At 62.7% G+C, this 26,417-nt stretch overlaps 5 protein-coding genes across 8 annotated transcripts in view; 1 reads left to right on the top strand and 4 right to left on the bottom strand.

The window, feature by feature from the left end:
• Positions 1–551: 551 nt before the first annotated feature.
• On the bottom strand, positions 552–11,008 carry ZMYND10 (zinc finger MYND-type containing 10). 3 transcript variants are annotated; one of them, XM_042799741.1, is made up of 12 exons: positions 10,911–11,008; positions 10,167–10,275; positions 9,482–9,598; positions 8,343–8,396; positions 8,091–8,243; positions 5,889–5,977; positions 5,509–5,609; positions 4,000–4,172; positions 3,584–3,709; positions 1,748–1,869; positions 1,422–1,547; positions 552–804 (listed from the first exon to the last, which is right to left on the bottom strand). In XM_042799741.1, the coding sequence occupies exons 1-12, from the start codon at positions 11,006–11,008 to the stop codon at positions 720–722; spliced, it is 1,353 nt and encodes a 450-aa protein (XP_042655675.1). In that variant the 3' UTR covers positions 552–719. The 3 variants fall into 3 exon arrangements, with proteins under 3 accessions (XP_042655675.1, XP_032840000.2, XP_032840001.2); XM_032984109.2 differs by lacking the exon at positions 10,911–11,008 and having other exon boundaries at positions 10,167–10,563; XM_032984110.2 differs by lacking the exons at positions 9,482–9,598; positions 10,911–11,008 and having other exon boundaries at positions 10,167–10,563.
• Positions 10,919–14,612, bottom strand: NPRL2 (NPR2 like, GATOR1 complex subunit). The gene is made up of 11 exons (XM_032984111.2): positions 14,476–14,612; positions 14,251–14,342; positions 13,679–13,847; positions 13,352–13,460; positions 12,921–13,057; positions 12,523–12,620; positions 12,393–12,429; positions 12,143–12,236; positions 11,951–12,068; positions 11,583–11,725; positions 10,919–11,323 (listed from the first exon to the last, which is right to left on the bottom strand). Exons 1-11 carry the CDS (start codon positions 14,545–14,547, stop codon positions 11,256–11,258), a joined length of 1,137 nt encoding a protein of 378 aa, XP_032840002.1. The 5' UTR covers positions 14,548–14,612; the 3' UTR covers positions 10,919–11,255.
• A 178-nt stretch (positions 14,613–14,790) lies between these two features.
• LOC116959468 (transmembrane reductase CYB561D2) lies at positions 14,791–16,764 on the top strand. The gene is made up of 3 exons (XM_032984123.2): positions 14,791–14,965; positions 15,042–15,079; positions 15,261–16,764. Exons 1-3 carry the CDS (start codon positions 14,839–14,841, stop codon positions 15,762–15,764), a joined length of 669 nt encoding a protein of 222 aa, XP_032840014.2. The 5' UTR covers positions 14,791–14,838; the 3' UTR covers positions 15,765–16,764.
• Positions 16,765–16,987: 223 nt separating this feature from the next.
• TMEM115 (transmembrane protein 115) lies at positions 16,988–19,905 on the bottom strand. The gene is made up of 2 exons (XM_032984122.2): positions 18,930–19,905; positions 16,988–18,231 (listed from the first exon to the last, which is right to left on the bottom strand). Exons 1-2 carry the CDS (start codon positions 19,781–19,783, stop codon positions 18,033–18,035), a joined length of 1,053 nt encoding a protein of 350 aa, XP_032840013.1. The 5' UTR covers positions 19,784–19,905; the 3' UTR covers positions 16,988–18,032.
• A 689-nt stretch (positions 19,906–20,594) lies between these two features.
• CACNA2D2 (calcium voltage-gated channel auxiliary subunit alpha2delta 2) overlaps positions 20,595–26,417 on the bottom strand; it is a 222,560-nt gene continuing 216,737 nt past the window's right edge. For both annotated transcript variants that reach the window (XM_042799591.1, XM_042799593.1), the window contains 12 exons: positions 26,274–26,377; positions 26,097–26,195; positions 25,905–25,999; positions 25,563–25,610; positions 25,131–25,202; positions 24,809–24,961; positions 24,639–24,691; positions 24,469–24,524; positions 24,241–24,364; positions 23,611–23,720; positions 23,321–23,409; positions 20,595–22,783 (listed from right to left, as the gene is read on the bottom strand). In XM_042799591.1, the coding sequence (XP_042655525.1) occupies positions 22,655–22,783; positions 23,321–23,409; positions 23,611–23,720; positions 24,241–24,364; positions 24,469–24,524; positions 24,639–24,691; positions 24,809–24,961; positions 25,131–25,202; positions 25,563–25,610; positions 25,905–25,999; positions 26,097–26,195; positions 26,274–26,377 (1,132 nt within the window). In that variant the 3' untranslated portion in view covers positions 20,595–22,654. The remainder of the gene's footprint in view (positions 22,784–23,320; positions 23,410–23,610; positions 23,721–24,240; positions 24,365–24,468; positions 24,525–24,638; positions 24,692–24,808; positions 24,962–25,130; positions 25,203–25,562; positions 25,611–25,904; positions 26,000–26,096; positions 26,196–26,273; positions 26,378–26,417) is intronic.

Here is a 26,417-nt window from a genome sequence, read left to right as displayed (position 1 = left end):
GCACCATTAATCTTCCCCAGCCGTGCTCAGATCAAAGCTCCAGCCCTTGTGCAGGGGGTGCCGGCTGGGGATGGGATGCACCCCAGGGCGTAGCAGGCCGCCAGTAAACCCTGCAAGAGAGAGGCTGGTGGGTAGGGGGCCAAGCCCTCACAGCAACTGAGACGGGGGGAATCGTCTTCGTGAGCTGGCAGATGACAAACACAGAAACTCAGCTGCTTTCTCACAGCGAGGTGTTCGCGTTAACCACATCCTCTGCCTCCCCCCGTCGCTCTAACGACGGCAGCCAAAAGATAAGAGGCAGCATGGATGCCTCCTCTCCCCCCTCCCCCTCTTAGCTCCCACACCCCGCTTGCACAGGCCCCGGCCTTTCTGGTAACCACAACCCCAGCGTCTCTTTTTTGGGGTTCTCTGGGATTTCTGTTGTTGCAGAAGGGAAAAACAGACACCCTCACCACCACCACCCCCTGCCCCGGTGCAAGGGAGGGGAGAAAGCAGTTTAACATCTTCATCTAATTAAAAAAAAAAAAAAAAAAGCAGGAGGCCAGCAGCAGTGGGGTGCACAGGGAAGTTTATTGGAGAAGGTAGGAGAGGAGAGGCCGAGCCCAGGCAGCGCTGCCTGGCCCTGGGAGCAGGCAGGAGGGGCCTGTGCCGGCTTCTCCTCTCCCTGGGAGAACCTCTGCCTCGTCAGGCCAGCAGACAGATGCCAGTCACTGCTTCTCTCAGGGGTCGTCCCCATCCCTCGGGGCCCCGGCCAACAGGTTGCAGGCAGCCTTGTGCTTCTGCCAGTGCTGGACCTGGCAGGCCCTGCGGAGGGGAAGGTGGCCGCTCAGGGGCTCTGCTGCGAAGCGGGGTGCCCACAGCTCAAGCAGGGACGCAGCGGGGCCATGTCCAGCCTCGGGAGCGAAGCAGCGACAAGGACGAACCCCAGCCCCACACTCCTCTGGGCACTGCGGGGGAGCTGGCACAGCTGAGCATTAGCCCAACAGGGAGGTGGATGTGGCCCCCCCGGGGCTAAGATGGTTTAAATCCAGACCTTGCCAGATGGTTCGGGACCAGAGATTTAATTTACTGCCACCATCCCAGCTGCCGCATCCCAGCCTGTCACCTCCACCCACAGAGCCACGGGTGCTTTCCTCTCCACTCCTGCCTCACCCAGGGGCAGGGGAGCCAGTGGCACCGTGGGAAACCCAGCCCGGCACTGCTGTTGGTGTGGGCACAGGCACCTCACAGCACCAACACAACACTCACCAGCATCCCCTCGCTGTCAGATTTGGAGAGGTATGTGGCAAGAGGACAGCCAGCGGTGCTGGAACCCCCAGGTTCCCACAGCACCCTCCGGTGAGGGCTATGGTGGTCTGGGGGGAGCAGGGAGCACGTGGGGGGCTGCAGAGGGGCACAGGGGGGCTGCAGGGCTCCCTTACCGCGTGCAGTACCACTCGTTCCGGCAGCGGGAGCACCGCTTGCCCGCTTCCGCACCGCACACCCTGCAGCGGGGCTTGTCGGGGGCCAGAGCCTCCATCATGTCCAGGCTGTAGGTCTGTGCCCACCTGCGGCAGGCGGAGAGGAGGGAGTCAGGCTGCTTCCCGGGGAACTGCCTCTGACAAGGAGTGAGCTGTCCCCACTGCACCCTGCCACCGAGGGGACATCCCCCCCCGACCCCTCCACCCTCCCAGTGCTGAGCTCCAGCCCCTGATAATGGGGATGCTGTCTCCACTGGGTAGCCTGGGTGCACGTGCCGGGGCCTTACCTGCGGGCCTGGAGCTTCAGCTCCTCCTCGGTGGGGCTGAAGACGCGCTTCACCTGGTGCTTGGCAATGGCCTCCCACTTCCCTGTGTTTTTCTTCAGGATGTGGTCCCAGATAATGGGAACCTGTCAGGGGAGGCAGAGCAGGAGGAAGGGGGACATTCGAGGGGGGACAGCCAGCCCCGGGCATGAGGACCCCCAGGAGGGAGAGCGGAGGCAGCACGTGCAGAGGCGAAGGCGCAGGGAGTGAGGGTGTGCTTTTGGGTACACAGAGGGGACGGATCCGCTCGCCAACGAGCGTTCGGGTGAAACAAGGCGAAACCTTTGGAGTCTGCTTGGGAGCCAGAGTTCAGCCCCAAGGCTTGTGCTCCCAAACAGAAAGCCTTGGGATCCCAGAGCCTTGCATGCCGGCAGTGGCGTGAACCTCGTGCTCCGGAGCCGTTTGCCTGAGCAGATTTTTCCACTCGTCACTTCCCTGAAGACGAACACACGGGGAAGGGCTGGCCAGCACGAAAGGGAAAGCTCCTGCCAAGAGCGGCACAAGGAGCTCAGGCTCTGGAGAGGACGATGCTGCTTCAAACAGCGCTGCCTTCTCCAGCGGAGTAAAAATAGCCAGGCCTGGAAGGGGAGGAGGCTGCTCTGGTTGCAGCCGAATGGAAAAAAGGCCTTTTTCAAAGCTTGGCTCAGCGACAGGGAGTGAGTTCACCGCTTTCTGGGCAGAGCGGGGAGCCCATGTGTGTGCTTCCAGCTGCCTCCCCCTGCCCACCCACCGGGCTCAGCCCCAGCCCGTGGCGGAGGCAGGAGCAGGGACCGGCACAAAAGCAGAGCTACGGCGAAAGGCGGCAGCCTGGGCGAGAGCTGGACGAGGTCCCCAGCGTGGCGGCTGCCCGTCCCTGCCCCACCGACACGCTGGCAGTGGAGGCGCGTGGAGCGAATCCATAGCCACCTCCGCCCCGCCACCAGCCCCAGCCCCGGCTCCCGGCACGGGCCGTGCCACCGCCGCAGCCAGCCCCGGCCAGGGCACATCACCCTCCTGCCGGGCCCTGTGGCCAGCCGTGCGGGGGGCAGCGTGCTCCCCCTCCACGCAGCCCAAGCGGCCGCTGCCCGACCTACCCCTCTGCTCTGGGAAGAGGCGTGGGAGCCTCCAGCAGTGGGGAAGAGCCTCTGCTCTCCCAGCTCTTCTCAGCTGCTTCTTTGCAGATCTGCTCCCCCCCTGCCACCCCCCCAGTTTCTCCCCTCAGCTCACAAGAAGGCATTTTTTCTCCAGAGATTACCACTGCACAGATTAAAACCCCCAAAACCTCACACTGTTTGAAGACCCTCAGGGCTCAACTCCCCAGCTCCAGACATCAGCTGGGATCAGTTTGACCCCGGCCTCTATCACCAGACCTTGGTGTCCCTGTATATGCTGTTTACAGCCCTGTGCCAGGGCTCTTGTGCCAGGGCTGTAAAAGGATACTCTTCTCTAGGAAGTCCAGAATTCAGCAGGAAAACACTGATAAATATTAAATAAAGAGTTAATTGTGAAAACAAGCTAGGGGTTGTCTCTACCCCATGCAGCCACCACCGCAGAGACTCAGTGCAATCTGGAGAGCTGTTTATAACCCAGCATTTATGCCTTTAGAGGCGACTGCTTGGCCATTGGAGCAGCAGGACAAGGCTCCCACGCCACCCACGGACAACTTTGCTGGCAATAAGGGTGTAACTTGAAATGGGTGCTTGGCTGCTTTACCAGGGCACCACCTCTCCAGAGCTGAGCTTGGTTTGGGGAAAAGGGGGTAAGGAGCTATCAGGCTTAAAGCAGAGTGGTTGGAGAGGTGGAGGAGGAGCCACCGGATACCTGCTCCAGGATGAGATCCTTTTTGGGGGGAGCTGGCTCCGTCACTGCGAGGTGGCTCAGAAATCTCTGCAACTCCACCAGGTTGGGCAGCTGGTCAACGAGGACATCCGTCAGGAACACACGGAGCTGCCGCCACGGAGGGGAAGAGAAAAGCAAACAGAGAGAGGTCAAGACAAGGCAGCCAGAGCTGGGGAAGCAGTGTGGCGAGAGCAGGGGTCCGTGGGGCACGGGCAGAGTGACTCGCAAGGCGCACTCGCAAACGCAAGTTCTGCTGCTGCTGGCACGGTGACAGACCCCGCTGCTCGCCCACCACTGGCTCCCACGAGCCCACAGTGACGCTGGGGAGAGGCACCCAGTGCTGGCAACGTCCTACTGGGTGCTGCGGGGCCCACGGCCTTCGGGGTGTAGGGTCCTACCTTGAGGAGCTGGCTCTTGTTGAAGCTGTCAAAGTGGTATTTGCGCTGGCATTCGGGGCTGAGCAGGAGGTTGAGGAGGGCAAGCCACACCTGCCCATCGAGTTTGGTCATCTTCACCTGGTCTTCAGGGGGCACCACGTGCCACGCGCCATTCTCAAACTTCTTGAGCTTGCCTGAGGGACAGAAGAATGCACAACTCTGGGGAGACAGTGCTGCCTGAGGGAAGACAGCTCGGAGGTGGGGATCCTGGCTCATGTTCACTGCCTCACTTCACTGCAGGCAAGCCCCTCTGCTTCTGCCTGCCTCAGTTTCCCCACCCCTTTGCTCAGCGTAGCAGCCTACTTGGTTCTGAGACAATATATTAGAGAGCATGAAAAGCATAAAGAACATGTATTAAAACAATAGGGTTGTGGCAGGGCCTGAAAGATCCCCAAGGTATCTTCCTCTGTACTTGGCCAGGAGTGTAGAACTGGTAGAGAGCAGAGGAGCAACAACAGACTGGCCGGACAGGCTTGTTCTGGGGTACCAGCAAGGCCAATACCCGCTCTTCTGGAGTTTCTTCTGCCAGTGAAAGCCAGAAGTAGCATGAATGGAACAGAAGTGACAAATCAAGCTCCCAGAGCTACTGTGCTGCTCTGGGGGATGGAGGAGGATGTAACCCTGCATCTGCACAGCCTGGAAATGCCCTTGCACTCTTGTTTCTTTCCAGTCCCTCCCTCAGGGCCCTGGATCAAAGCTCCCTCTCACAGCCCGAGCGCACAGGCGGAGAGAAGGGATGCGTTTCCTGGCCGGAGGAAGGAGGAAAAGCTCCCACATCCAGCCGGGCTCCTCTCAGGAGGCGCAGAGCCACGTGCTTCCCAGCATCTCTTCCTCCCCTGCCCGTGTTGTGAACCCCCTGGTGCAGGGCTGGGGAGGGGAGCGCGGGTTCCCACACTCCAGGCTGTGCCCCACCACTGCTCAGAGCGGGAAGCTGGGGGGCTGCAGGGGGGCACGCCTGGCCGCAGGGGTGCGGGAGAGGCAGGGCTGATGGCGCAGGCGATGGCCGATGGGCACAGCCTGATCAGAGGCCTTTGGCAAGAGGGAAGCTCAACAACCAGCAGCTTCAGGGGAATCAGTTTGCTGCCTGGGAGAGCCCATGTCTGGCTCTTAGTGCTGTCCCAGAAAGGTGTAGGCAGGCTGAGACCAGCACTCTGGTCTCTCTGTGTCCAGGACAAGGTGGGGCTGGCAGCAGTGCTAAGGTCCCATCCTGGCCATGAGCAGCTCGGAAGAGACACAGCCTTTTGTGAGAACTGGCTTTTGGGAGCACTGCCGGGTTCCCCAGCCCAGCTGTGCTGCTCAAGCTGTACAGCTTCAGGCTGGGAGCACTAATGAGGAGGGAGGGGAGGAGGCTGGAGGGGAGGATAGAGGGGGAGCAGCTTTCTGCAAGGGCTCCTACAGCAGACCTGTCACTGGACGCCGGTCCCAGCGTGCCACCACAGCACCCCAGGTACCACGGGGCACAATCCATACCTGCTTCCCGGCAGCTCCAGGGGCAATGCTCCACCAGCTCGACAAGGAGGCAGGGCAGGTTGTGGGTGTTCAGCATCCGTGTCAGCGCGCTCAGGGGCAGACTGGAGGTAGGAGGGAAAGGGTGAAATGGTGCTTGCAGGCAAATGCCAGCACAGATATAAACGCTCCCGGAGGCAACTGGGAGAGGCAGGAGAAAACACAATGATCAGAGTTTCATGGAGCTGGGTGGAGTGTTGCTGAGTTTGCCTCCCCAGGGCACAGTGCCACTGCTACCACGGATGCAGCCAGCTGCTGAAAGGGGTCCAGGCACCCCCTGTGACCCTGTGGGAATCTCAGCCAAATTGCTCCACGCACGTCCTGTGCTGTTCCTGGGCACCTACCTCTTCACCTGATCGGTGATGAACCGCAGCACAGACAGGGCTTTCATGGAAATCTCAAACTCCATCGTCTCCGCCTGCTTCTGCAGCTCCTGGGGAAGGACAAGCACAGCCTCGGGATTCCAGACCCCATGTCCCAGGAGCTACAGGGAGGCAGGCTGTTGGCTGCGCAGCACTAACCACGGACTGGGGAGGAAACCAGAGCCCTGCAAAACAAACTTGAAGCCCTGCTTCTCATCTCAACTGTGCCAGCATTTGCCAGAGCAGCTGCAGAAGTGCTTGCAAACCACTGCTGCTCACCCCTCACCTCCCCACCCCTAACAGGTCACGGGTGGCTATCTGCAGCAGCGCCCTGGCACAGGGACACCCCTGAAAAAGGCCAGTCCCAGACTGCTCCTCTCTCTCCTCTGGGATCATCTTGTGGCCTACGACCCTGCAGAGACCTGAGAGGTTGAGGGGAGCTGCATGATCAGCAGAAACCGGAGGAGGGGGAAAAACTTGCCTGCTGCAGTCCTACATCCACCCCTCCTGGATCTGCCGCTCCCCTCCAGCTTGCATGCACCCATTGAAAATATCTGTCTGTGGTTATCCCAGCCCGCAGCTACGCCATGCTCTCCAGCCACCCAGCCTCCTTCCCTTCCCAGGCAGCGTGGACACCCCGTTCATCCCCACGTGCTCAGGCTAACAGCCTGACCATCCTCTGACTCAGCCTCTTTTGAGACCGTCGGGATGGCTAGGCTGAGAGGTGCCAAGTCCTATCCCTGGCCCAGGCAGAGCTTCTCCTCTCCAGTCCCAGACGCTCAGCAGCTCACATCTTTGTGTGCAGAGCACTGACCTCAGCAACTTGTATTTCTCTAAAGCGCCACTGCAACAGTTCCCTTCCAAATTCCTGTGGTAAGAAGCCCTGTGCTCCCCATGCCGGTGCCTCACACGCTACTCAGAAAGCCTTAGGGGCTCTTCCCCCCTCACCTCCCTCTCCAAACTCCCCCAGGGAGGCTGTTTCCTACAGCTTCTTCTGGTATCCAGGCCTCATCTCTGCTACCTTCAGACAGGGACTATCCTTTGCCTGTGCTTCTGGGGGACAGCAGAACAGGCCCTGATCCAGGGTTTACCACTATTCACAGTCACAAAGGACAACAAGGCTCCATAACACAGGCGAAGGCAGGAACAGCTTTTTCATAGCGGGTTATTGTATGTAGAGTCAGGAGGGGCTGGAATGAATCAGAGGAAATCAGGCTCCTTGGGAGATGAGTGCTTTTTAGAACCCTATTGGCTAGAAAAGGTTGGGTTTTTAACTTGAGCCATGTCAAAGCACTAACAGAGACAACCCCCTTCCCCTCCCCAGCTGGGAAAACATTTCCTGGAAAACATCCCTATTGTGCTCCGAAGCCCTCCACTTCCTTCCCTTTCTGGAAGAGAAGCATGTGCTCAGGCAACAAGCCAAAGGATGGAGACAGCGTGGGGAGATACTGCCAAACTTGCAGGCTATTGCTTTAGCCCTGCTTCTCCAGACACTCCTTGTGATGTGTGCAATTTAAGGAGAAAATTCAAGGTGCTGAGAAACACCAGAAGCAAAGAGAGCCTCTGCACTGGGAAGGTGTGTGTGGCAACCTGGGAACACTTGACTGGGAACAGCTCTGGGCTCGCTGCTGGCCCAGACCAGCACAAAGAGGAGGCATTTCTCAGAGAGCTGAGGAAGTTGAGGGGAAACACGTTAGGACAATTTCTAGGTGTATTACACTCTGATTTAGGAAAGGATCCCTCTCATGGTTAACCTTGGCTGGTTCCAGTGGCAGCCTGAGCTAAGGCAGTTTCACAAGCTCCAGGGAGACAAGCTCCAAGACACAGCTTTCAGGAGCAACAGCAAATGGCCAGAAGCTCTGTACTGAATATTTTGTCTGTCAGTTCTCCAGCATCCCTCCCTCAGAGCTCAGATCATGTTCTGCGCTGCGAGAAGCCTCAAGATGGCACTGTCAGGAGAGCACAGCAGCGCAGCTGCAGGGTGTGGGGAGGTGGGTGCAGCTGCTGGCCCAGCAGAGCTGCTGGCGCAGACGAGCTCCAGCACCAGGTGCCCTCTGAGATGGGCAGGAGGTGCTGGGGTTGCAGCCAAGGGGTTCCCCATGGGAAGGTCCCTCTGTGCCTCTTCAGGCTGCCCACATCCTCCGTGACACATGTCCCCAGTGAGCTACAGGACTTTCTCCTCACTTGCATGGACGAAGGGCTGGCCAGATCCTCAGGACGAAGCTCCACCGGGGCCACTCTCTGTCCGTTGGCGCTCCGAGCGGCAAGCAGGGTCAGTTTTCGGTGGCAATAATCAATCAAATCCAGAATGCTGTCCTCTGCGGAGTCGCAGATCTCCTTCACAATGACAAGAGTTTCACAGAGGGCTGACCTCCACAGCCATGGCTTTCCACCCACAGGAGCTTTACACTGAAGGAAGCTGAACCTGCCTCTTACCTTGTAAAAAAACACCGTCTCCAGGAGGTTAATGATGGAGGCTTCGTGATGCAGCTGTGGGAGGAAAACGGCAAGAGTGAGGTAACGGTGGAGTAGTCATCAGCATCAAGGATACAGTCAATGGGACTGGGAGAAGGACTCTTCTGAGAAGCTGCTTATGCAGTTGTGGCCAAACGCAAGTGCAAGAGCCAAATACAAGTGACGCAATCTTTAAAACAACTCTATTTCATGCAGTTCACATTAATATTTATGATAATATGCCTATGACACTATAACACACTGACAGAGAACCACGCTCCCCAGCACGGCTCTTCAGGGCTCTGTAGCTGCACTACAGCAGCAGTACAGTCGTAGCCCTCAGGCAAGCTGCAGCCCCTGGCACCGGCACAGAGCCTCTGCCCGAGGCAGGACAGTGCTCTGCATGGCTGCGCTGCTCTCAGCCCCCTGGGAGCAGGGCAGACAGCCTTGTCCCAAGCCTGGGAACCAGGAGGTAACTGCCTTGATACAACACTGCAAACAGCTGCCCAGGGAAGACGCCACCTCACCCCAGCAAGATCTTACCCTGGAGTGAAAACGGGCAAGAACATCTAAGCCTCGGGCAAATTTCCCTTAGGTCAAGGGCTGCATTCTTCACTTGCCAAGAACAGTCCAAGGGATCACCGCTCCCAGGAACTCAGTAAGAAAAGCTACATTTTCCTTAATCTAGAGGCACATAACCTTGGATGGGCCTCTGCTTAGAGGTGCCGGAGGAAAACAGTGCTCAGTGGGGGGGCAAATATCCCAGGGGCATTGCTTCCTGGGAGCAAGAGTAGCACCGCACCACTGAGAGCAGCAAGCCAGCACGGCCGTCTCCAGGAGCGGCTTCTACTGCATCCAGCAGCTCCTGCAAGCCCCTGTCCACAGAGCTGAGCTCCCCTGGGAGCTGGTCCCTGTCCCTCCTGGTGGCAAGGACACAGGTTTGTTGCTCGCAGCTTTGGGAAACCAGGTGCTTCCCACACTGTGTCACGCCACCCACCACAGCTTCTCAGCCTGGTGAGATGTAAAACCCCAGCTCTGAGATCTTCAGGGTGAGGTCTATTTTTAAGCATAGTGGTGCCCACCAAGCTTCCAGGCTCGTTCCCACTGCCCCCTCTACTCACCACCATATAGATGGGGAAGGTGCTTCTTGGCTTGAAGTCCTCCAGTCGGCACAGCACAGGAAAGATCTTGTGCTTCCAGATCTCCACAGAGATCAGCTCCCCAATGAGAACAGGAATCTAGACAGGAAGGGATGGGGGAAGTGAAGCCTTTCAGGGGGAACCAGTTTTATTGCTAATTCTCAGCCACACAGACTTTGGAATCAACCCATGGAGGAGGGCAGCCTTGGGACACACTGTCTTTATATTCACCCAGCTCAAAATTCAACAGCTTTTCACTGACAGACTAGTGGGCAGAGATAGCTCCTGGGGTTGCAAAGGGGGAAGATGACCCCAAGGAGCTGGGCAGGTCCAGGGCACCACACATTTCGGTACAGCCCAGCACATTTTGGGGCTGTGACACCACAGGTATAGGGCAGAGATCCACAACCAGAAGGGCCAGTGCACAGAAGAGACCAAAACAACCTCGAAGAAACGAACCAGACACCAGCAAGTAGAAATACCACAGCTTGACCTTTAATTTTTTTTTAAAAAGCAAAACTGGCAAGCCACCAGTCAAACGTCTTTACCAGAGATACAAGAGAATCTTCACCATTTTATTCCAAAATTGCACACTGTCCACAAGACAACCCCAGCTCACGGCTAAATGCCTGGTGTGGGGATCCCTACCGCACCCAAGGAGGCTCACCTTGGCGTAAGTGACCAGCAGCTCGGTGAGGAGCTGCTCCTGGCCCGTGGAGGCACTCAGGATGGCATGCATGTTGAGCTTCTCCACGCACTCGTGCTGTCGAAGCCATCTGCAGGCAGCCAGCAAGGCCATCAGCACCGCACACCTCTGGCCACTGGCTCTGGGGCTCCGCTGCGCTCCAGGAGAGGGTCTCTCACGCAGGGAAACCTGCCACCGGCACCCCCATCCCCAGGAAATGCCCCAAGCCTGTCAGACACCCCCAAACACCATGCCGAGCCTGTGCTCCCGGGGCAGCAGCCCAAATTGCTCTCCTGGCTGCCCCCAGCAACACCCACCAGGAGATGCCCCAAAACTGGGGGTCCTACTCTTCACTCACCCCTACTCACATAGACCCTCTGGGGACACCCCGGATCTGGGACCCCTTCCTCATCCCCTCTCCCCCCAGACCCCCCCTTTTCCTCCCAGTCCTTCCAGGAAGGCTCCAGAATGGGGACCCCTCCTCTCCCCCAACCCCCCCCAGCGACTCTCTGGGGTCACCTCAAAACCAGGGCCCCTCCTCTCTACCCCAGCCTTCTGTGAACCCCTCCTTGTCCCCAACCCAGACCCTCTGCGGCGGCCCCTCCCCCCACAGGGGTCACCCCAAATTTAGAGCCCCTTCTCGGTGCTCCCCAGTACCCGGCCTCTCCCAGTACCCGGCCTCCCCCAGTACCCGGCCCCCCCCCCAACAAAGCCGTCCCCCCGCACCCCTTCCCGCCGGCGTCCCGCAGCTCGGTGCCCTGCAGCGCCCGCACCAGCGCCTCGGCCTCGGCGGGCAGCAGCGGGGCCGGCCCGGCGGCGGCCATGGCGGCGTCGGCGTCGCTATGGCAACGGGATGGGGGGGGGCGCGGCGGTTGACAGCGTCTCTGCCGCCCCCTGCCGGCGCGGAGGAGCCACTGCGGACCACCGGTAGTGCGGCGAAGCCTCTGCCGCCCCCTGGAGGAGCGGAGGAGCGACGGCGGCCGGCGGGGAGCACCGGGCTCCGCGGACACACACGGGGTAACGCGTGGAGGCGGGGACGGGACACGCGGGCCTTGGCTGTCATCCCCGCCCTCACTTCCAGCACACGATGATGTTGGGGTCGTTCTCCAGGCGCTCATCCAGCTCCTTGTAACTCATGCCTTGGTGGGGAGCAGGCGGAATGCAGTGGGATGTTAGTGGGGTGCCCAGCAACAGTGTCAGGGGGGCTGGCTGGGGACCCCAACTCCCTCCCAGCAGCCCAGCTTGGTGCAGAACCTAGCCCAGGCTCGCGTCTCTGCGCTCTGAAGGGTCCCAAAGGGGCGAGAGAGACCCCAAAAGCAGTGCATGGCCCTGGCCACGCGGGCAGCCCCCTGCCTCCCACCGGCCCCGAGACCTGCATGGAGGAGCCTGGATCCTCACCGGTCTTACAGCAGATCTCATCATAGCTGTGGCAGCCTGTGTACAGCCGGGCTGGGTGGCTCCGCTCGTCCCGGGCGACCTTGACGGGGTATTTCTGGAGCCGCCGGATAAGGCCCTTCATCAAACCAAACTGGATAAGCCTCCTGGGGACGAGGAGAGAAGACACTGGGACCACAATGCTGAGGTGTCAAACCCCCCAGCTCCCCCCATTGCCTTCTGGCTCCATCATGCCACTCCACCGCCTCCTGTTCCCCCACCAGTCCCCACTCAAGGGGCGGGTAGTCCCTCCTTGCTCCCCCACACTCGCCCTGCCACCCCTGGTGTCACTGCTCCGCTTGGGGACCGAGCAGGAGGGTGCTGGCTCCAACCTCTCGTCCACCCTCTGGAGCTGCAGGGTGTAGCGGGAGATGAGGTCTCGCACTGTTGTGCCAGGGCTCAGCCCGCAGTACAGCTGGAAGACGTCCCTGAGGCTGGCTCGCTTGTGCCCTGTGGGGACAAGTCATCAGTCAGCTGCCCTCTCCCCCTGCCTCCACCAGCAGCCCTGCGCGGGGTCACCGTACCCTGTTTGGTGATGTAGGACAGGCACTCTTCCTGGAGACACTTGTCATCCACCAAGTCCTGGACCTTTGGTGTGGTGCAGTAGACGTTGGAGTACTGGAAGGCAAGAGAAAACCAGTTCTGCTCAGCCACAGCTCTGACAGACAGAACCACCCCGCTCTGAATCCCGTTGTCCCCCCTGGACAGCCACCCCGATGGCACAGCTGCTGCCCAAATCCCACTCATGGCCCCACGCTCCGTGGCCTGACCCACCTGGAGTATGGAGACGAGCGTGACGACCCCATAGTACCTGCAGATGGAGAAGGAAACGTGAGACACCCTCTCTGCCAGCACCCACCACCACCCCTCCTGCGGGCCAGCCAGGCCCCCTCCACGCACTCACAGCAGGTTTTGCACAGCAATGCGCACCAAGTTCAGCTCCACGTCGGCTTCTGCGGAAATCTTCTGGACGTGCCGAAAGCCGTCGATATACGGCAGGATCTGGGAGGGGAGGAAGCAAGAGCTGAGAGAGAAGAGAGACTCAAGGCATCACCCTGAAGCCCAAGAAACAACCCCTGCGTCTGGGAGAACGCCGGGGCAGGTGGGCTCCATCCCCAGCAGCATTTTATCCTCGTGTTGGGAGAACGGGATAGTCCCAGGCCTGAGCACAAAGACAAGGGGAGCACCAAACCACACTCATTAGCGTGGTGATATCTGGGACAGCCCAACTCCCCTCTGCCCCCGGGCAGGCTGCAAACAGACCCTGTTCAAAGCGTGCTGCCCCCAATCAAGCACACGGACCTGCTGCGTGGTGAGATCCCACTGGGAGTTGAAGAAGTCGTCTTTGTCTTGGGTGAAGACGGGGACATCGTACTCCTGCACGATGGGGGGGTCTGGGCGCTGTTCGATCACCTTCAGGTGGATGGTGTTCGACTCATCTGGCCGGGGAAAGGGGAGAGCTCAGCCCCCACAGAAACCTCTGCTCCCTTGGGAGCTTGCGACTGTCAGTCCCGGGACACTGCCACACCGCATGGAGGGAGGTGTTTGCAGCACATGGCCCCGTCCCTCCTGGCCCTTCGAGCCATGCAGGGCAAGGCTGGCTCGGGTGATGCCAGCTCCAAGCGCAGAGGACAGGGAGCTGCCAGGAGCAGCGTAGGCAGCGCTGACCCAGGCAGGGGACAGCCCAGCTGCCTCCCAGCACCCTCGCTGCGAGGCCGGCGCAGCTGCCATACCTATGGGCAGGGTGCACTTGCCCTTGGCGTTCAGCTCCTCCAGCAGGATGGTCATGATGGGAACCAGCTTCTGTTTACTCTCCTCATTGGAGATGAAGCCGCTTTCCAGCTAAAGAGAGAGGAAAATCGAGTCAGCTCCTCCCCACAGGATTACCGGCCATAGGAACCGCACCTCTGGGTTCCTGCCCTCCTTTCAAGCGATGTGTGGGTAAAACCAGCACGATCCCCTCCTCGCTGTAAACCTGGCCCCCACCCCAGCAACGCCCAGTGACCCTGGTGATGCTGTGGGGTGGATCGCTAGGCAGCCAGCCCCCGCTCGGGCCTCACCTCGAGGGTGGTGAGGTAGCCGGCCAGCTTCTTCACTATGGGCTCCAGCGCACAGGCCTTGGCTCTGGCATCGCACACGAAGCCCAGGTTGAAGAGCAGAGCGTTTCGGCTGTACTTTTTGTGCTCGATACACACGGGGCAGCCGATCAGCTTCTTCTCCATGGCCGTCCTGCGGGAAGAGAAGGTATAACCTGCACCTACGGCCTCAGGGAGGCCTGAGCCACGCACAAGGCTGGTTCCTGGTCGGTTCTGGAGTTGGGGGCTTCTCTGCTTTGCAGTGAAAACGATGTCTAATCCCCAAATGCTCAGAGTGCAAAACACACAGTCTGAAGAAGGGGGAAGGGAAAAAAAAAATAGGCAACCACGAGAGAAGAAGACAGTTTCCTTTCAAAACCAGCACAGCTCTCTCCAGACTCGTCTGATTTTCTTGGATTTGAGGCTGACAGAGAACCACACGAGGCACCAGCCACCCCCAAACTGAGGTACCGAACCCCTCCCACGGCCTTCCGACCTTCCTAGTCGTGGCGAGAACAACGGATCCCCCCCACTCCCACCCGCGGGGAAACACTCACACGGTGATCAGCTTGTTCTGCAGCTCGGGCTTCGTGATGACATACACCTGGATGGTGTCAAACAGCTCCCGAGAGATGAAGTCCTCCGGGACCTGCAGCGGCACGGAAAGCTGCGCTCCAGCCTCACCCGGCTGCCGAGCCCCGGACCCCGCCGTTCTCCGCTCTGGCCGCCCCCAGCCCCCTCAGCTGGCTCGGGGGTCGCGCCCCCCCCCCATCCCCACGCACCTGGTAGGTGATCTTGGGCCCCAGCGTGGGGTGGAACTCGCTGAAGAAGACGCACTCGATCCTCCCGCCCATGGCGGCCCCGGGGCGGCGGGGACGGGGACGGGGACGGGGACGGGGACGGGGACGGGGACGGGGACGGGGGCGGTGCCCCCCCCCCCCCCAAACGTCACACAACCGCGCCGATGGAGGCGGGCTTTCATCCTGAGCGACAGCGCCGCGCACCCATTCAGCGGCGGCGCGGCGCGGAGGAGGCGGGCCCTAGCGCGGACGGGCAGCCCGCCTCGCCCAATGAGAGAGGGGGGGGGGGCCGCGCCGCGCCCGTCTCCGCGGCGGTGGCGGCCGTTCCCCGCCTCCCCGGCCGCCATGGCCCTGACGGCCGAGACCGAGTCGCGGCTGTACCGCTCCCTGCGCGCCGCCGCCGGCGCCGCCGCTCACCTCGTGGCGCTGGGCTTCCCCACCGCCGTGGCCGTGCTGGCGCGGCCCGGATCCAGTGAGTGCCGGGCCGGGGGGCGGGGGGGGGGCCGGGGCTCTCCTCCGCTCCGCTCACCCCCTTCCTTCCATTGCAGGCCTCTTCTCCTGGCACCCGCTGCTCATGGCCCTCGCGGTAAGTCCCGCCGCCCCCCCGGGCTGCCCTCGCTGCCTCGGGGAGAGGAAAGGGCCCCTCCGCTTCCCCTGGGGGGGGGGGGTGGGAGATGCGGACCCGCTGCCGTGTCGGAGGGGGCGGCCGGTGCCAAATCCGTCCTTCCCGCCCCCCCCCCCCCCCCGCTTTCCCCTCTGCCCCCCAGTTCTCGTTCCTGATGACAGAAGCCCTGCTGATATTCTCCCCGGAGACCTCGCTGCTCCGCTCCTTCTCCCGCAAAGTCAAAGTGCGGGCGCACTGGGCCCTCCAGCTGCTCGCCCTCCTCTGCGCCCTCCTGGGGCTGGGCATCATCGCCTACAACAAGCACCTGAACGGCAAGGCGCACTTCGTGACCTGGCACGGCCTGACGGGGCTGCTGACCGTGCTGTACGCCGGCGGGCAGTGCGCGGGGGGGCTGCTGCTGCTCTACCCCAAGCTGATGAAGAACTGGACGCTGGCCAAGCTCAAGCTGTACCATGCGACCTCGGGGCTGGTGGGCTACCTGCTGGGCTGTGCCAGCCTGATGCTGGGCATGTGCTCGCTGTGGTTCACCGCCTCGGTGACCAGCGCCTCCTGGTACCTCGCCATGCTGTGTCCCCTTCTCACCAGCCTGGTTATCATGAACCAGGTGAGCAACGCTTACCTGTACCGCAAGCGGAGCCAGCACTGAGAGCCTGGTGCAGATCTGAACTTCCCCTGCGTGAGCCAGTTGAGGCCAGGGCTCCCCAGGGGTCCCCTGCTCACACGGGGTCTCCCTGGAACTCGATTTCTACCTAGTCGTCTCTCATTAGTCCTGGATTGTCTGTAGTGTCTTGTCCCTGGGGAGCAGCTGTGATGCGTGTGACACCGAGCTGGCGGGAGCCACCCACCTCGTGCCTGCCTTGGTGGGGACGTTTCCCAGCACAGGTAAAGCTGCTGGTCCCCAGGGCAGCTTGGTGCTCAGCGCTGGGGACTGGGCGGGGTTCACTCAGGATTCCTGCTCCTTCTCTCTCCCCTTGCCACCCAGGGCTGCTTTGGAGCAGGCAGGACAGGAGCCATGGCGTTCCTGGTGAGGAGGGCGGGGAGTCCCCCCCTCTGCTGCCATTAAGGCAGCTTGGCCAGTAAAGGTACAGAGCACAGCTGGGGCTTCAGCCATAGTAGGCTGAGCAGGGTGGCAGCACCCACGGCAGACACAGTGGGACAGCAGCACATCTATCCCCATGACACGGCCCCACGCAGGGACCAGGGGGCCTCCCCAGGACTGGTGCAGTCAGCCCTGCTCGACAGCCAGGGATCTGGGCGCCCACTGCCACGCACAAACCCTTCCCGCAGGCTGGGACAGCAAAGCTTCAGCCTGGCAGGAGGCGGGGGGGGGGTCATTTTACAGAGCAAATTACCGAGCTGGGCTGCAAATGGGTGGCCCCTCGGAGGGTCACAGGGAACAGCGCGAGCGCAGGGGGCAGCAGGGCTTGGCCCAGGCCCTGGGCGACGAGGCCTTGAGCGGGCAGAAAGACACCTCCTCTCCTCGCCAGCACAACGGCCTGCCGTCCAGCCTGCCCGCCCTCAGGGTGCTGCGAGGCTCCCTCTGCCGCAGTGGCCCCCCAGCTCCTCAGCACGTATCCTGCTCTCAGCAGGGCTGGGAAATTCCTCTGTATCCAGAGCTTTTATTCAATAAAGATTTCAGGCAGCTACAGTGCAACAAACCCTTTTTACTACCCGAGAGGGCTTTTTGGGGTGTAAGGCAGACATTCACCCCCCCTGCAGATTTCCCACCTCCTGCTTGCAAAGGGTCTCTCCCTTCCTGGGTGCACCCAGGAAGAAGCCACCCCCCCACCTCCAGGCTCCTGTACAAGAGCCCCCGGGGGCTGCTCTGTGCCCAGTGCCCACCCCACACTCTGCTGCAGGAGCCAACTCTTTCAAAGAACTCTTTATTGATACCGAAATGTCTGTGTTTTTCCCAGTTGACAAAACCTTCTCTTGTGGTCCTTTAAAAAAATAATCACAACATCATCGACCCATGTCCCGGGCTAGGGACTGCCCAGGGGATCAGGAGCTGCGAGGAAGCTGTCACAGGGAGCATCCTCTCAGTCCAGAAAAACAAAAAAGCCCATCAACACAGAGGGAGGGAAAGAGAAGGGGGAGCCCATGTTCTACCTGCAGGAAAGAAAACCTGCTGCTGGAGGAAGCAGAGAGAGCCCCACCATAAAAATTAATTCCAGCTTCTAGTGTAATCTGACAAACGGATTAGCCAGGGAGTAGCTGAGGGCACCGGCTCCTTGCAGGGCTGGCGGTGGGGGTGGGAGAGGGAGGAGGAGAGAACCCCTCACACACAAAGCCCAGAGCTGGTGGTGCTGGACCACCACCATGGGGGGCTGGGTGGCCCCCTCCTGCCCAGCAGCCCATCCCCCTGCCTGGTAAACCTCTCACTGGTCACAGCGAGCTCCTGCCAGGCCAGGGGGAGGCTCCCCACGGGAAAGGGACTTGGAAAAGAAACCTGCTAGCCTTCCCATTCCCTCGGTTAGGGACAAAACTACCTTCAGAACAGAGGAAGTAAGTGTTGAGTGCTCTGGCCAACCCCCAGAGCAGAGAAGCGAGGAAGCGCTGCTGACTTTGCTCCCATGTGGGCAAGCACAGTGGCATCGGGGCAGGGATCAGCCCCACGTCCCCCTCCCGGGAGAGCCCCCGCTGCCGGTGCCGATGTCCACGGCCTGCCCTGTGCCGCGGGGAGCGGCTCGAGGAACCCCCATCCTTGCGGTGACGGCAGCAGCGGTGCCCTGGCTGCCTGGTGCTGGCCACGAGCGGCAACGAAGCATTGGAATGAGGTAGCCCCCTTGCCTCTGCCGCGGGAGGAGTCCCCGCTCCCCGCTGAGCGTCCCGGCTGCCAGGGGGGAACACGAGGCGGGGGTTAGCAGCTCTCCGATGGAGATGGGGCGGGGAAGGGGGGCGGCGTGCCGGCCGGTCACAGCTGGGATGGGGCGTCCTGGAAGGTGATGAGGCTGGACTCCTGAGCCGCAGCCTTCCCGGCCGCACCGGGGTCAGGCAGCAGCAGGCTGTCGGCCTTCACCGCCGCCTCCTCCTCGTCATCCTCCATGCTAGGCCAGGCTGACTGGTCCTCCACACGCTTCAGCCGCTCGTTCAGGGCCTTCAGGGCCAGCTGCCTGCAGGGCAAGGGCAGACAGGAGGGTTAACAGCTCTGTCCCGCAGGGTGCAGGGCAAGCCTGTCCCTGGCTTCTTCCCAGCAGGAGAGGGTGGATTTGGCAGCACTGGAGATGACCCAGAGTGCCTGAGACTGCCCCACTGACACCTACTCATGCTCCCAGACCACATACGCAGAGTTTTTGTGCCACGTGGTGCACTCAGAAGTTGTCAGATGGCACGTGGGCTGCGCCGGGAACGGGGGAAGAAAGGTGTAAAACAGGGCAGGGGAAAGTGGGGGCACTGACACCTCGTCCAAACCTTCCCACTGGGAGTCGAGAAGGCCAACGCCAGGCGTGCGAGAGGGCCAGGGTGCGGGGCTGACTCACTGCCTTCCCCCACGCCAGGATGACAGGTGCAGGGCTGCCACAAGCAAGGGGCTGGCATCTCCCCAGGCAGCCACTGGCCCCCTTCCTCCTGCAGGGACCCCGAACCCTGCCTGCCCCTTCCCCAGGATCTCCCCACTCCTCCCCTGCTGCTCCGTGTTTGGAAGAGCAGGACAATGTCCCACCAGCTCCCTGTAATGTCCCCCACCACCTCCGTGGCAGGGAGGGCAGCCCCCCTGAAGAACCAAATCTCCCCAACTCCTCCTCGTTTGGATTTTAAACCCAGCCCTTGCTGCCCGTAAACACGATCCCCACGGGAGCAGAGCAAGCGGTACCTTCGCCTCTCGGCGTCCTGGGGGTCTGTCCCCGGCAGGCTGATGGTGATGGACGATGGGGCGCCCACGTCGTAGCGCTTGACTGTCTTGCGGCAGACCTTCACCTTTACCAGGATGCTGTGCACCAGGTTGGCCACCAGACCCACCACGGGCTGCAGGATCTCGGGGAAGAAAGTGGCAAAGGCGAAGTGGTCAGACATGTCTCCACGGCCTCTACTGTGCCGCTGGTAGAAACGGAGATAGACCCAGCTGGCAAGGAGCCCGAAGCCGTATGAGGCCAGTACATTGCTCTCGACGAGGGTAGCGAGCCGCAGCAGCGCCAGGAGAAGGAGCAGGAGCATGGGGACAGCCTTCATTCTGACTTGGGGCACCTTCAGGACGGTGCTGTCCCCCATCGTCTGCTTGAGGGCCACCAAGACCCCTCCGAGGAAGCCCAGCCCGCCGTGGATACGGACAGCGAACAGGTAGGCGAGGTGGAAGGAGGCCACGTAGGTGAGGAAGTAGGCGAGGGCCCCCAGGAGCCCCACCGAGACGTTCACCACGGCGAAGAAGACCAGCAGCTCCAGCGCTCCCCAGAGGGGCTCCAGCAGCCGGCCGGCCACCCCCAGCGTGGCCAGGCTGGCCGCCAGGCCCCAGGCCCGCTCCTCCACCAGCCCGTGCGTCAGCAGCGTCCAGACCCAGAAGTTGGGGGGCAGGAGGTAGCCGGGGGTCACCCCCAGGCCGTAAGCCGTGTCCAGGCCGAAGGACAGCAGGTAAAGCAGGAGGATGGCGGCGCTCAGCGACTTCACCACCACGCTGGTGCCGGCCAGCGCCGCCAGGAAGTGCTGCCGGGCCACCGGCAGGTACCGCCGCATCTTCGGGCCCCACCGGCGGGACGGGGCTGCCCCGCGGGGGCTACAGCGCCCGGCTCCCCCCCGCCGGGGCCGCCTGCCCCCCGCCCGGCCCCCGAGCAGGCCCCGGCCCCTCCCGCCGCCGCCGCAGGCCAGGCCAGGCCGGGCGCGGACAAACAGCGACTGTGCGCATGCGCGGGGCGGGGCGGGGCTGGCGCCGCGGGGGCGGGGCCGGGCGCCCGCCGCGAGGCACGCTGGGACACGTAGTCCGGCGGCGAGGGGGGAGTTACGGTGGGGGACACGCACACAGACACGGGGGGGACGTGGCGGGGACGCACAGGGGAGGGGTGGGGGAACACAGTTATGGGGGCGTGAGGGGGACAATCATGGGGACGTGGGCACGGTGGGCGCAATCCCTGGGGGAGGTGGGGGAACGGGAAACGGCACGGGCGGGCTGGGCACGCGTGGGGAGGGACACGTGCCCCACCGGGCAGGAGAGCGTGGATGTGGTGACAAGAGGACACAGGCATGGAGTTGGGGGGGGGGGTGCGGCACGAGGATGTGAGGGAGGGGGGGACACAGGGAGATGGGGGAGCCCCGGAGAGGCTGCGTGGGGGGGTGTCTGAGCCCCCACAGGCCCTCCTGTGCAACGTGGGGGTCCCTGCGAACCCACAGCTCTGCCTGCACCCCTGCCCACGTTCCTGCCCTCCAGCCACGCCGCAGGGGTGCAGGCAGGGGTGCAGGCAGCAGCCCGGCTGGCAGGAGCACCCCAATGTCCTGCCCGCCCCTCCCCGGCCCTGCCCACGTACCCGGGCAATGATGCAGCCACCGCCTGTGAAGTGAAAATATGAACATTATTTAATAACTGAGTCTCTGTAATAAACCATTTGAAAATATTTTACAAGGAGTCACACGCACGATATCTTACAAATTGTCTTTTTGTTGGTTTTTGAAGTTTTCCAACTCTTCTGTACAAAAAAAAAAAAAAAGAAAGAAAAAAATTTAAAACCCAAAGAAATTAAAAATAAATTAAAGAAAATCAATTAAAAACCCAACGCCTTTGAATGAGCAGAGAGAAGCTTTCAGGTGGGGACAGGGCAGGACGCGACCCCAGCGGGACGGGGGGGCCCGGGGTCACGCCGCCCCTTCGTCTCATTGGTTTTTAACTTAAAATAGACTATATATGTATATATTTATAGGTATGTATAGTGGTGGTTTTCTGGCAGAGCACCTAACTAGACTACAGAAGTACACACACTCCCGGTAACACAGAGCCATCTGTTCAAACACGGTTCCCAGAGACAGTAACCAAACACACACTGAAAAAGCTACAAGCAGAATGACCATTAATTAACCCCAGCACTAATTAGCGCCTGGCACCCTCCCCATCCCCCCCCGGGGTGGCCTTGCCGAAGGGGCTCCCCTGGCCCCGGTTGTTTGGGTGGCTCTGAGCGGGGTCCCCCGGGGGGGTGAGGGTCCCCAGGGCTGCCCGCCCGGGCAGGGGCCCCCAGCACTGCCGGGAGCGGTGGGGGGGCATGGGTGGTGGGTATGGCACCCCCTCCACCACAGCGCCCCGGGGTGGCACGGCCAGGCACCCTGCACCCTGTGCTGGGCCCCCCCCAGCCCCACAGCACCTCTCCTGGCTGGGGTGGCGGGGTGCAGCGGGGTGCAGGGGGGTGCAGGGGGGGTGCAGCGGGGTGCTGGGGCCAAGCAGCTGCTCCCTCTGCCTCCTCAGCACCCAGCATTTTGGCTGGGGGGGACGACACCCCTACCCGAGTGCCCCAGCGTGAGCCCCGGCACCTCAGGGTGCTCCCCCCCCCCTTCCCCCCAAATCCTGGGTGCCCCCCAACTGGGACCTCAGCAGCACCCAGGGATCGGCTCCCCTCACTGCGGCCGGCCGGCAGCCCCCCCAATGGTGCCCCGAGGGACGGGCATGGGGGGCCTGGCACGTCCCTTCTGGGGACACGTGGCACCTCCCACTCCACTTCCCACTCGGGGACGTGTGGCACATCCCACTGTGGGGCACATGGCATGTCCCCCCTGGGGACAAGCGCCACGTCCCCCTGGCCGGCACGGTTTCTTTGGCAGGGCTGCCAGGGCGAGGGCGGCCGGAGGTGGGGGGGGGGGCGGACAGGGTTGGGGCAGGCAGGATTTCACAGTGATCTGCAGAACGGAAAAGAAACAAAATACATTTCCCCCCCCCCCCCTCCTCCTTTTCACCCCTATATCTGCGCCCATGAACGCGCAAGAGCAGCTGAGCCCAGAGCAGGGACCAGGGCTCCATCTTGCCCCGGCACAGGCGACGGCCGGGTGCCCCCCACCCCTGCCCCTGCCCACACCCGGCCCCCAGCCCTCAGGGGTGCTGGAGCTGTCGTCTGCCCCACACACCTGGGGGGCTGGTACCCACTGGAACAAATAATACTGACCCGCACAGTCAAGTCAAGTCCTTTTTTCTTCCCCCAACCCCCCTTTTTTTTTTTTTTTTTTTTTTTTTTTTTTCCCATGTGTCCTCGTTGCTGACAACAAACACCGCCGGTCTCCAGGCGAAAATGTCAGAAACTCGATGTAGAAAGATCTGCTTTAAAATCCTCAGGCTAAAAAAATAGGCGAGGTGGATGGGGGGGGTCACGGGCGGAGGGCGCCGATGCCACTTTCTGAGTCCGAGTGGCCGGGAGGGCGCGATTCGGGGGGGCACCGACCCAGTTCCCGCTCTGCCGGGGAGCCCCTGCCTGCACCCCAACTCTTCTTTGGCTGCGGCCGGCGGGGAGCGCGGGGTGGCATTGCAGGGGTCCCCGAGGCGGCGGAGGGGACATCGCTCCCACTCCACCGGGCTGGGGAAGGGAATGGAGATGGAGCTTGAAAGAAAAGAGAGCTGGCGGGGGCGGCCGGGGGGGGCTAAAGGCAGGCGGCCGGGGGCAGCGGGTGCCGGCTGGCGCTGGAGTAGAGGAGCAGCAGCTGCAGGGAGAGCAGGACCCCCAGGGAGGGGGTGAAGGAAGCCCCTCGGCCGCAGTCTGAGGTATCTTCCTGGGGGGGGGAAGAGGGAGAGGGGCCGTGGGGTACCCCCTGGTAGGGGCACCCACCGCCCCCCTGCAGCCCTGCTGCACCTCCTGCCCCAGAACCCCCGTGGCACTGGCCCCCCAGGGGACACCCCACAGCGCTGCTCTCCCCGGGACCCCCTCAGCTCCACTCCCCTCCCAGGAGGGCACCTCATGGCATCACTCTCCTGTGGACCCCCCCATGGCTCATATCCCCACAGGGGGCACCCCAAGGCTCCTGACCCCCAGGTCCCCCCATGGCACTGCACCCCTATGATCCCCCCACGGTTCTGCTCCCCCTCCCTCCCCCGCAGGGGGATATCCCATGGCACTGCTTCCCCAAGGTCCCTTCCTGGCTCCATTCCCCCCCTTGGGGGGAACCCACCGCCCCAATTCCTCCCAGGGGGGGCACCCCACAGCTCTGCTTCCCTGAAGACAACGCATGGCTCCGCTCCCCCCACCAAGGGTGCTCCCACTGTCCCAATCCCTCCCCTGGGGACCCCCCCCCCCCCTGCACCCCACGTACTGTTGCATTGTAGTCAAAGCAGATGTGGGGGCCTTTCCGGTAGCGGGGCCTGTCCACCAGCTCACACTGGTTGGGGTCCCTCGGGGGGGCTTTGCAGGTCAAGGAAACCACCGGGGACAGGGCGGTGGGGGGGGCACATGGGGGGCCCCACGGCCACCTCCAGCCCCTCTGGCCACAGACTGTTTCCCTCCACCCCCACCAGACCCTGCAGCTCCCAGCGCCCCCACCCAGCCCCCTCACCCCTCTGCCGCCACGTCCCGGTGGGACGCAGCCGGGCCACCAAAGGATACCTCTTACCTCCGCCTGCAGCAGCTTGATGGACTCACACTGGCTGCAGAGGGGCTTGTCGGCCACCACGAAGAGCAGGTTGGTGTTGGCCAGCCTCTGCGCGTGGAAGAGCCTGGGGGTGCGATGACAGTGAGGACCCCAGTTACTCTGTGTCCCGATCCTCCCCTGGGCCCCAGTGCCAGCCCCGCTGGTGGGTGGCTCTGGGGAGGCTGACCCAGCAGAGTGTCCCCACGCCCAATCTCATCTCCATCTCCATCCCCAACCCCATCCCTATCCCCATCCCCATCCCTGCTCCCAACCCCATCCCTGTCCCTGGCCCCATCCCCATCCCTGTCCTGATCCCCGCTGTCATCCCCATCCCCGTCGCTGTCCCCATGCCGAGGGGCTGCCCAGGGAACTGGCACCGATGGGCTTTCAGGGCTCGGTCCCACCTGGAGGAGCCCTGGGGACATCACCATCACCCCACAGCCCACGGGGATGCTAGCGTTGCTCTGTACCCCCTGTCTGGGTACCACAGCCCTGCACGGCACCTCCCATCGCCCCCACGCCGGTGGCTGCACGGGGATCCTGGCAAAAGCACCCACCCTCGGGGGGGTGACCCCAGCCCTGCCCCAGAGGTGGGACGGACCCACCTGGAGCAGTTGCCGCAGTCGATGATGGCGTTGTAGGTAGCGTTGACGGTGCTGAAGTAGTACTGTGTCTGCTTCATGATGCAGCTCGTCTCCCTGGCCTCCATGCTGTCCCCCGCCACCTCCTCTGCACCGGCACAGCGCCGTGGGCCAGGGGCCACGGACCCCCCCGCCACACTCCCCCACCATGTCCCCTGCCCGCCCCCAGCCCAGGGCTCCCCGGGGACTCACCCGTCTGGAACCAGCTGCTGTAGGTGAGGCTATACAGCAACTGCTGGAAGAGGGACCTGGGGAAGGAGAACGTGGACGTGTTGCTGTCCCAGCCCCGGCGACGCGCCCGTGCCACCCCCCCCACCCCGAATGGAAACATCCCCCGGGGAGGGGGACGCGGCGGGACTCACCAGGCTGCGGCCGAAGTCCACCAGGCGAGGTTCAGGAGATCGGCCACGGTGGGCTGCGGGCACGAGGGGGGTGGTGAGCCACTGGGTCCCCATGCAGGGTGCTGGGGACACCCCTGCGGGTCCCCGAGCTCCCAGACCACCCGGCAGCCACCGCCCCCGTGGGTGCTCACCACGAAGACGCCGCGGGGCGCAGCGCCCGTGTTGCTCTGGGCCTCGGGGGTGCAGACAGACTGGAAGTCGTAGGACTCCTTGCGGGCGTAGAAGGAGTTGTTGTAGAGGGCAGACATCAGGTTGGCGTCCACCTCGCTGAAGAACTTGCCCACCTGGGATGGGGACACCAAGTCTGCACCCAAACGCCACCACACCGCGGGTCTCCCGCGGTGGGGACTTGAGCGGGGGGCTGTGTCGTGCCACCCGTGACATGAGCTCGAAGGTCTCAGCGCCCCGCTGGCACCCCACGCCCAGGAGAGCTGCCATGTGGGCACCGCTCACCTGGTACCAGTGGTCCTCCTGGTTGGAGAGCACCAGGAAGCCCCCGTCATCGATGAGGACGCAGATGAGGTCCTGGGGAAGGAGGGCAGCGTCACCCACCCCCTGGTCGTGCCCAGGGCAAGGCAGGACGGGCAGGGTGGCAGGGTGACAGGCAGTCAGTCAGGGGGGTCAGCGTGGTGTCCCCAAGCCCTGGGGGGGGTTGAAAAGCCCCCTTGGGGTGGGGGTCCATGGTCCAGGGGTCAATCCCTAGGGCTTTGTCCCTCCAAGGGGGGTCGGGGGCTGGCTGTGCTCCGGGATCGGGAAGGGCACAGGGTGGGTGCACTCACTCAGAGAGCACAGGCAGGGTGGGCTGGGGACGGGGAGCCCTCCCAGCCACCCCCTCCTCCCCCTGCGTGCTGTCCCCTGCTGTCCCCACACCTGCCCACCACCCACCTTGTTGTTGGCCTCACAGTCCATCTCGCAGCTGGTCGAGGGGTCGCACTGTCAACCAAAACCAGGGCAGATGGACAGGTTAGCAGGACTGTCCCTCCCCTCCTGAGCTGTCCTCCTGGCCAGGAGGGGACATGCGGGGTGATGTCCCCAGGGGGTGGGGACAGGTTCCCCGAACAGGGTGACAGGCAGGGCTGTGCAGAGCTACAAGCCCAGCGGGGCCACAGGCACCATGTCCCAGCAGTGCTCCCCAGCCACATTCCCAGCAAGCAGAGCTCCCTCCCTGTCCCCGTCCCCATCCCCACGCCATGCCAGCGCCGCAGGAGCCTTGGGGGACAGACGTACCCGGCGGGCTCCCAGCTGGTCACGGTCCGTCCGGTTGCTCGCCAGCACTTTGAACTTCTCAGCCCAGGCCTCCAGGTCCAGCTTCACCCCCACCACTGGGGCAGTGGGGAGATGGGGTGAGCCCCGGCGCTGGGGGGACACGATGGGGACCCCCCCCGAGCCTGGCGGTGGGCCACCCGGCCCCCTGCCTACCTGCTGGCTTCAGCGTCTTGCCCCCGATGCTGAGCTCCACAGCGGTGCTCACCAGGATCCCGATGGTGTTGTTCTCCAGGTCCAGCCCCCGGTAGCCGGCTGTGGAGGGCAGGGGTGGCATCAGGGGACACGTGGGGCCAGCCTGTGCCAACCCCCCAGCTCCGAACTGGCACCCACCGTCCCGGTAGGGCGGCTTGAAGATGTAGCCCTTGTTGTCCAGGCTCCTCCGGTAGAAGCTGGCGTTGAAGGGCTCCGGCTCCTCCTCCCAGTCATCTGCAGCCCTGGAAGGGAGCAGCCACGGCCATGACTGTCACTTGGCTC

This window comes from Tyto alba, unplaced genomic scaffold (genome assembly GCF_018691265.1).
Source record: "Tyto alba isolate M040663 unplaced genomic scaffold, T.alba_DEE_v4.0 Super-Scaffold_3, whole genome shotgun sequence".
Classification (NCBI taxonomy): Eukaryota; Metazoa; Chordata; class Aves; order Strigiformes; family Tytonidae; genus Tyto; species Tyto alba.
Note: the sequence above shows the minus strand (reverse complement) of the source record. Positions and strands in the feature narration are given on the sequence as shown.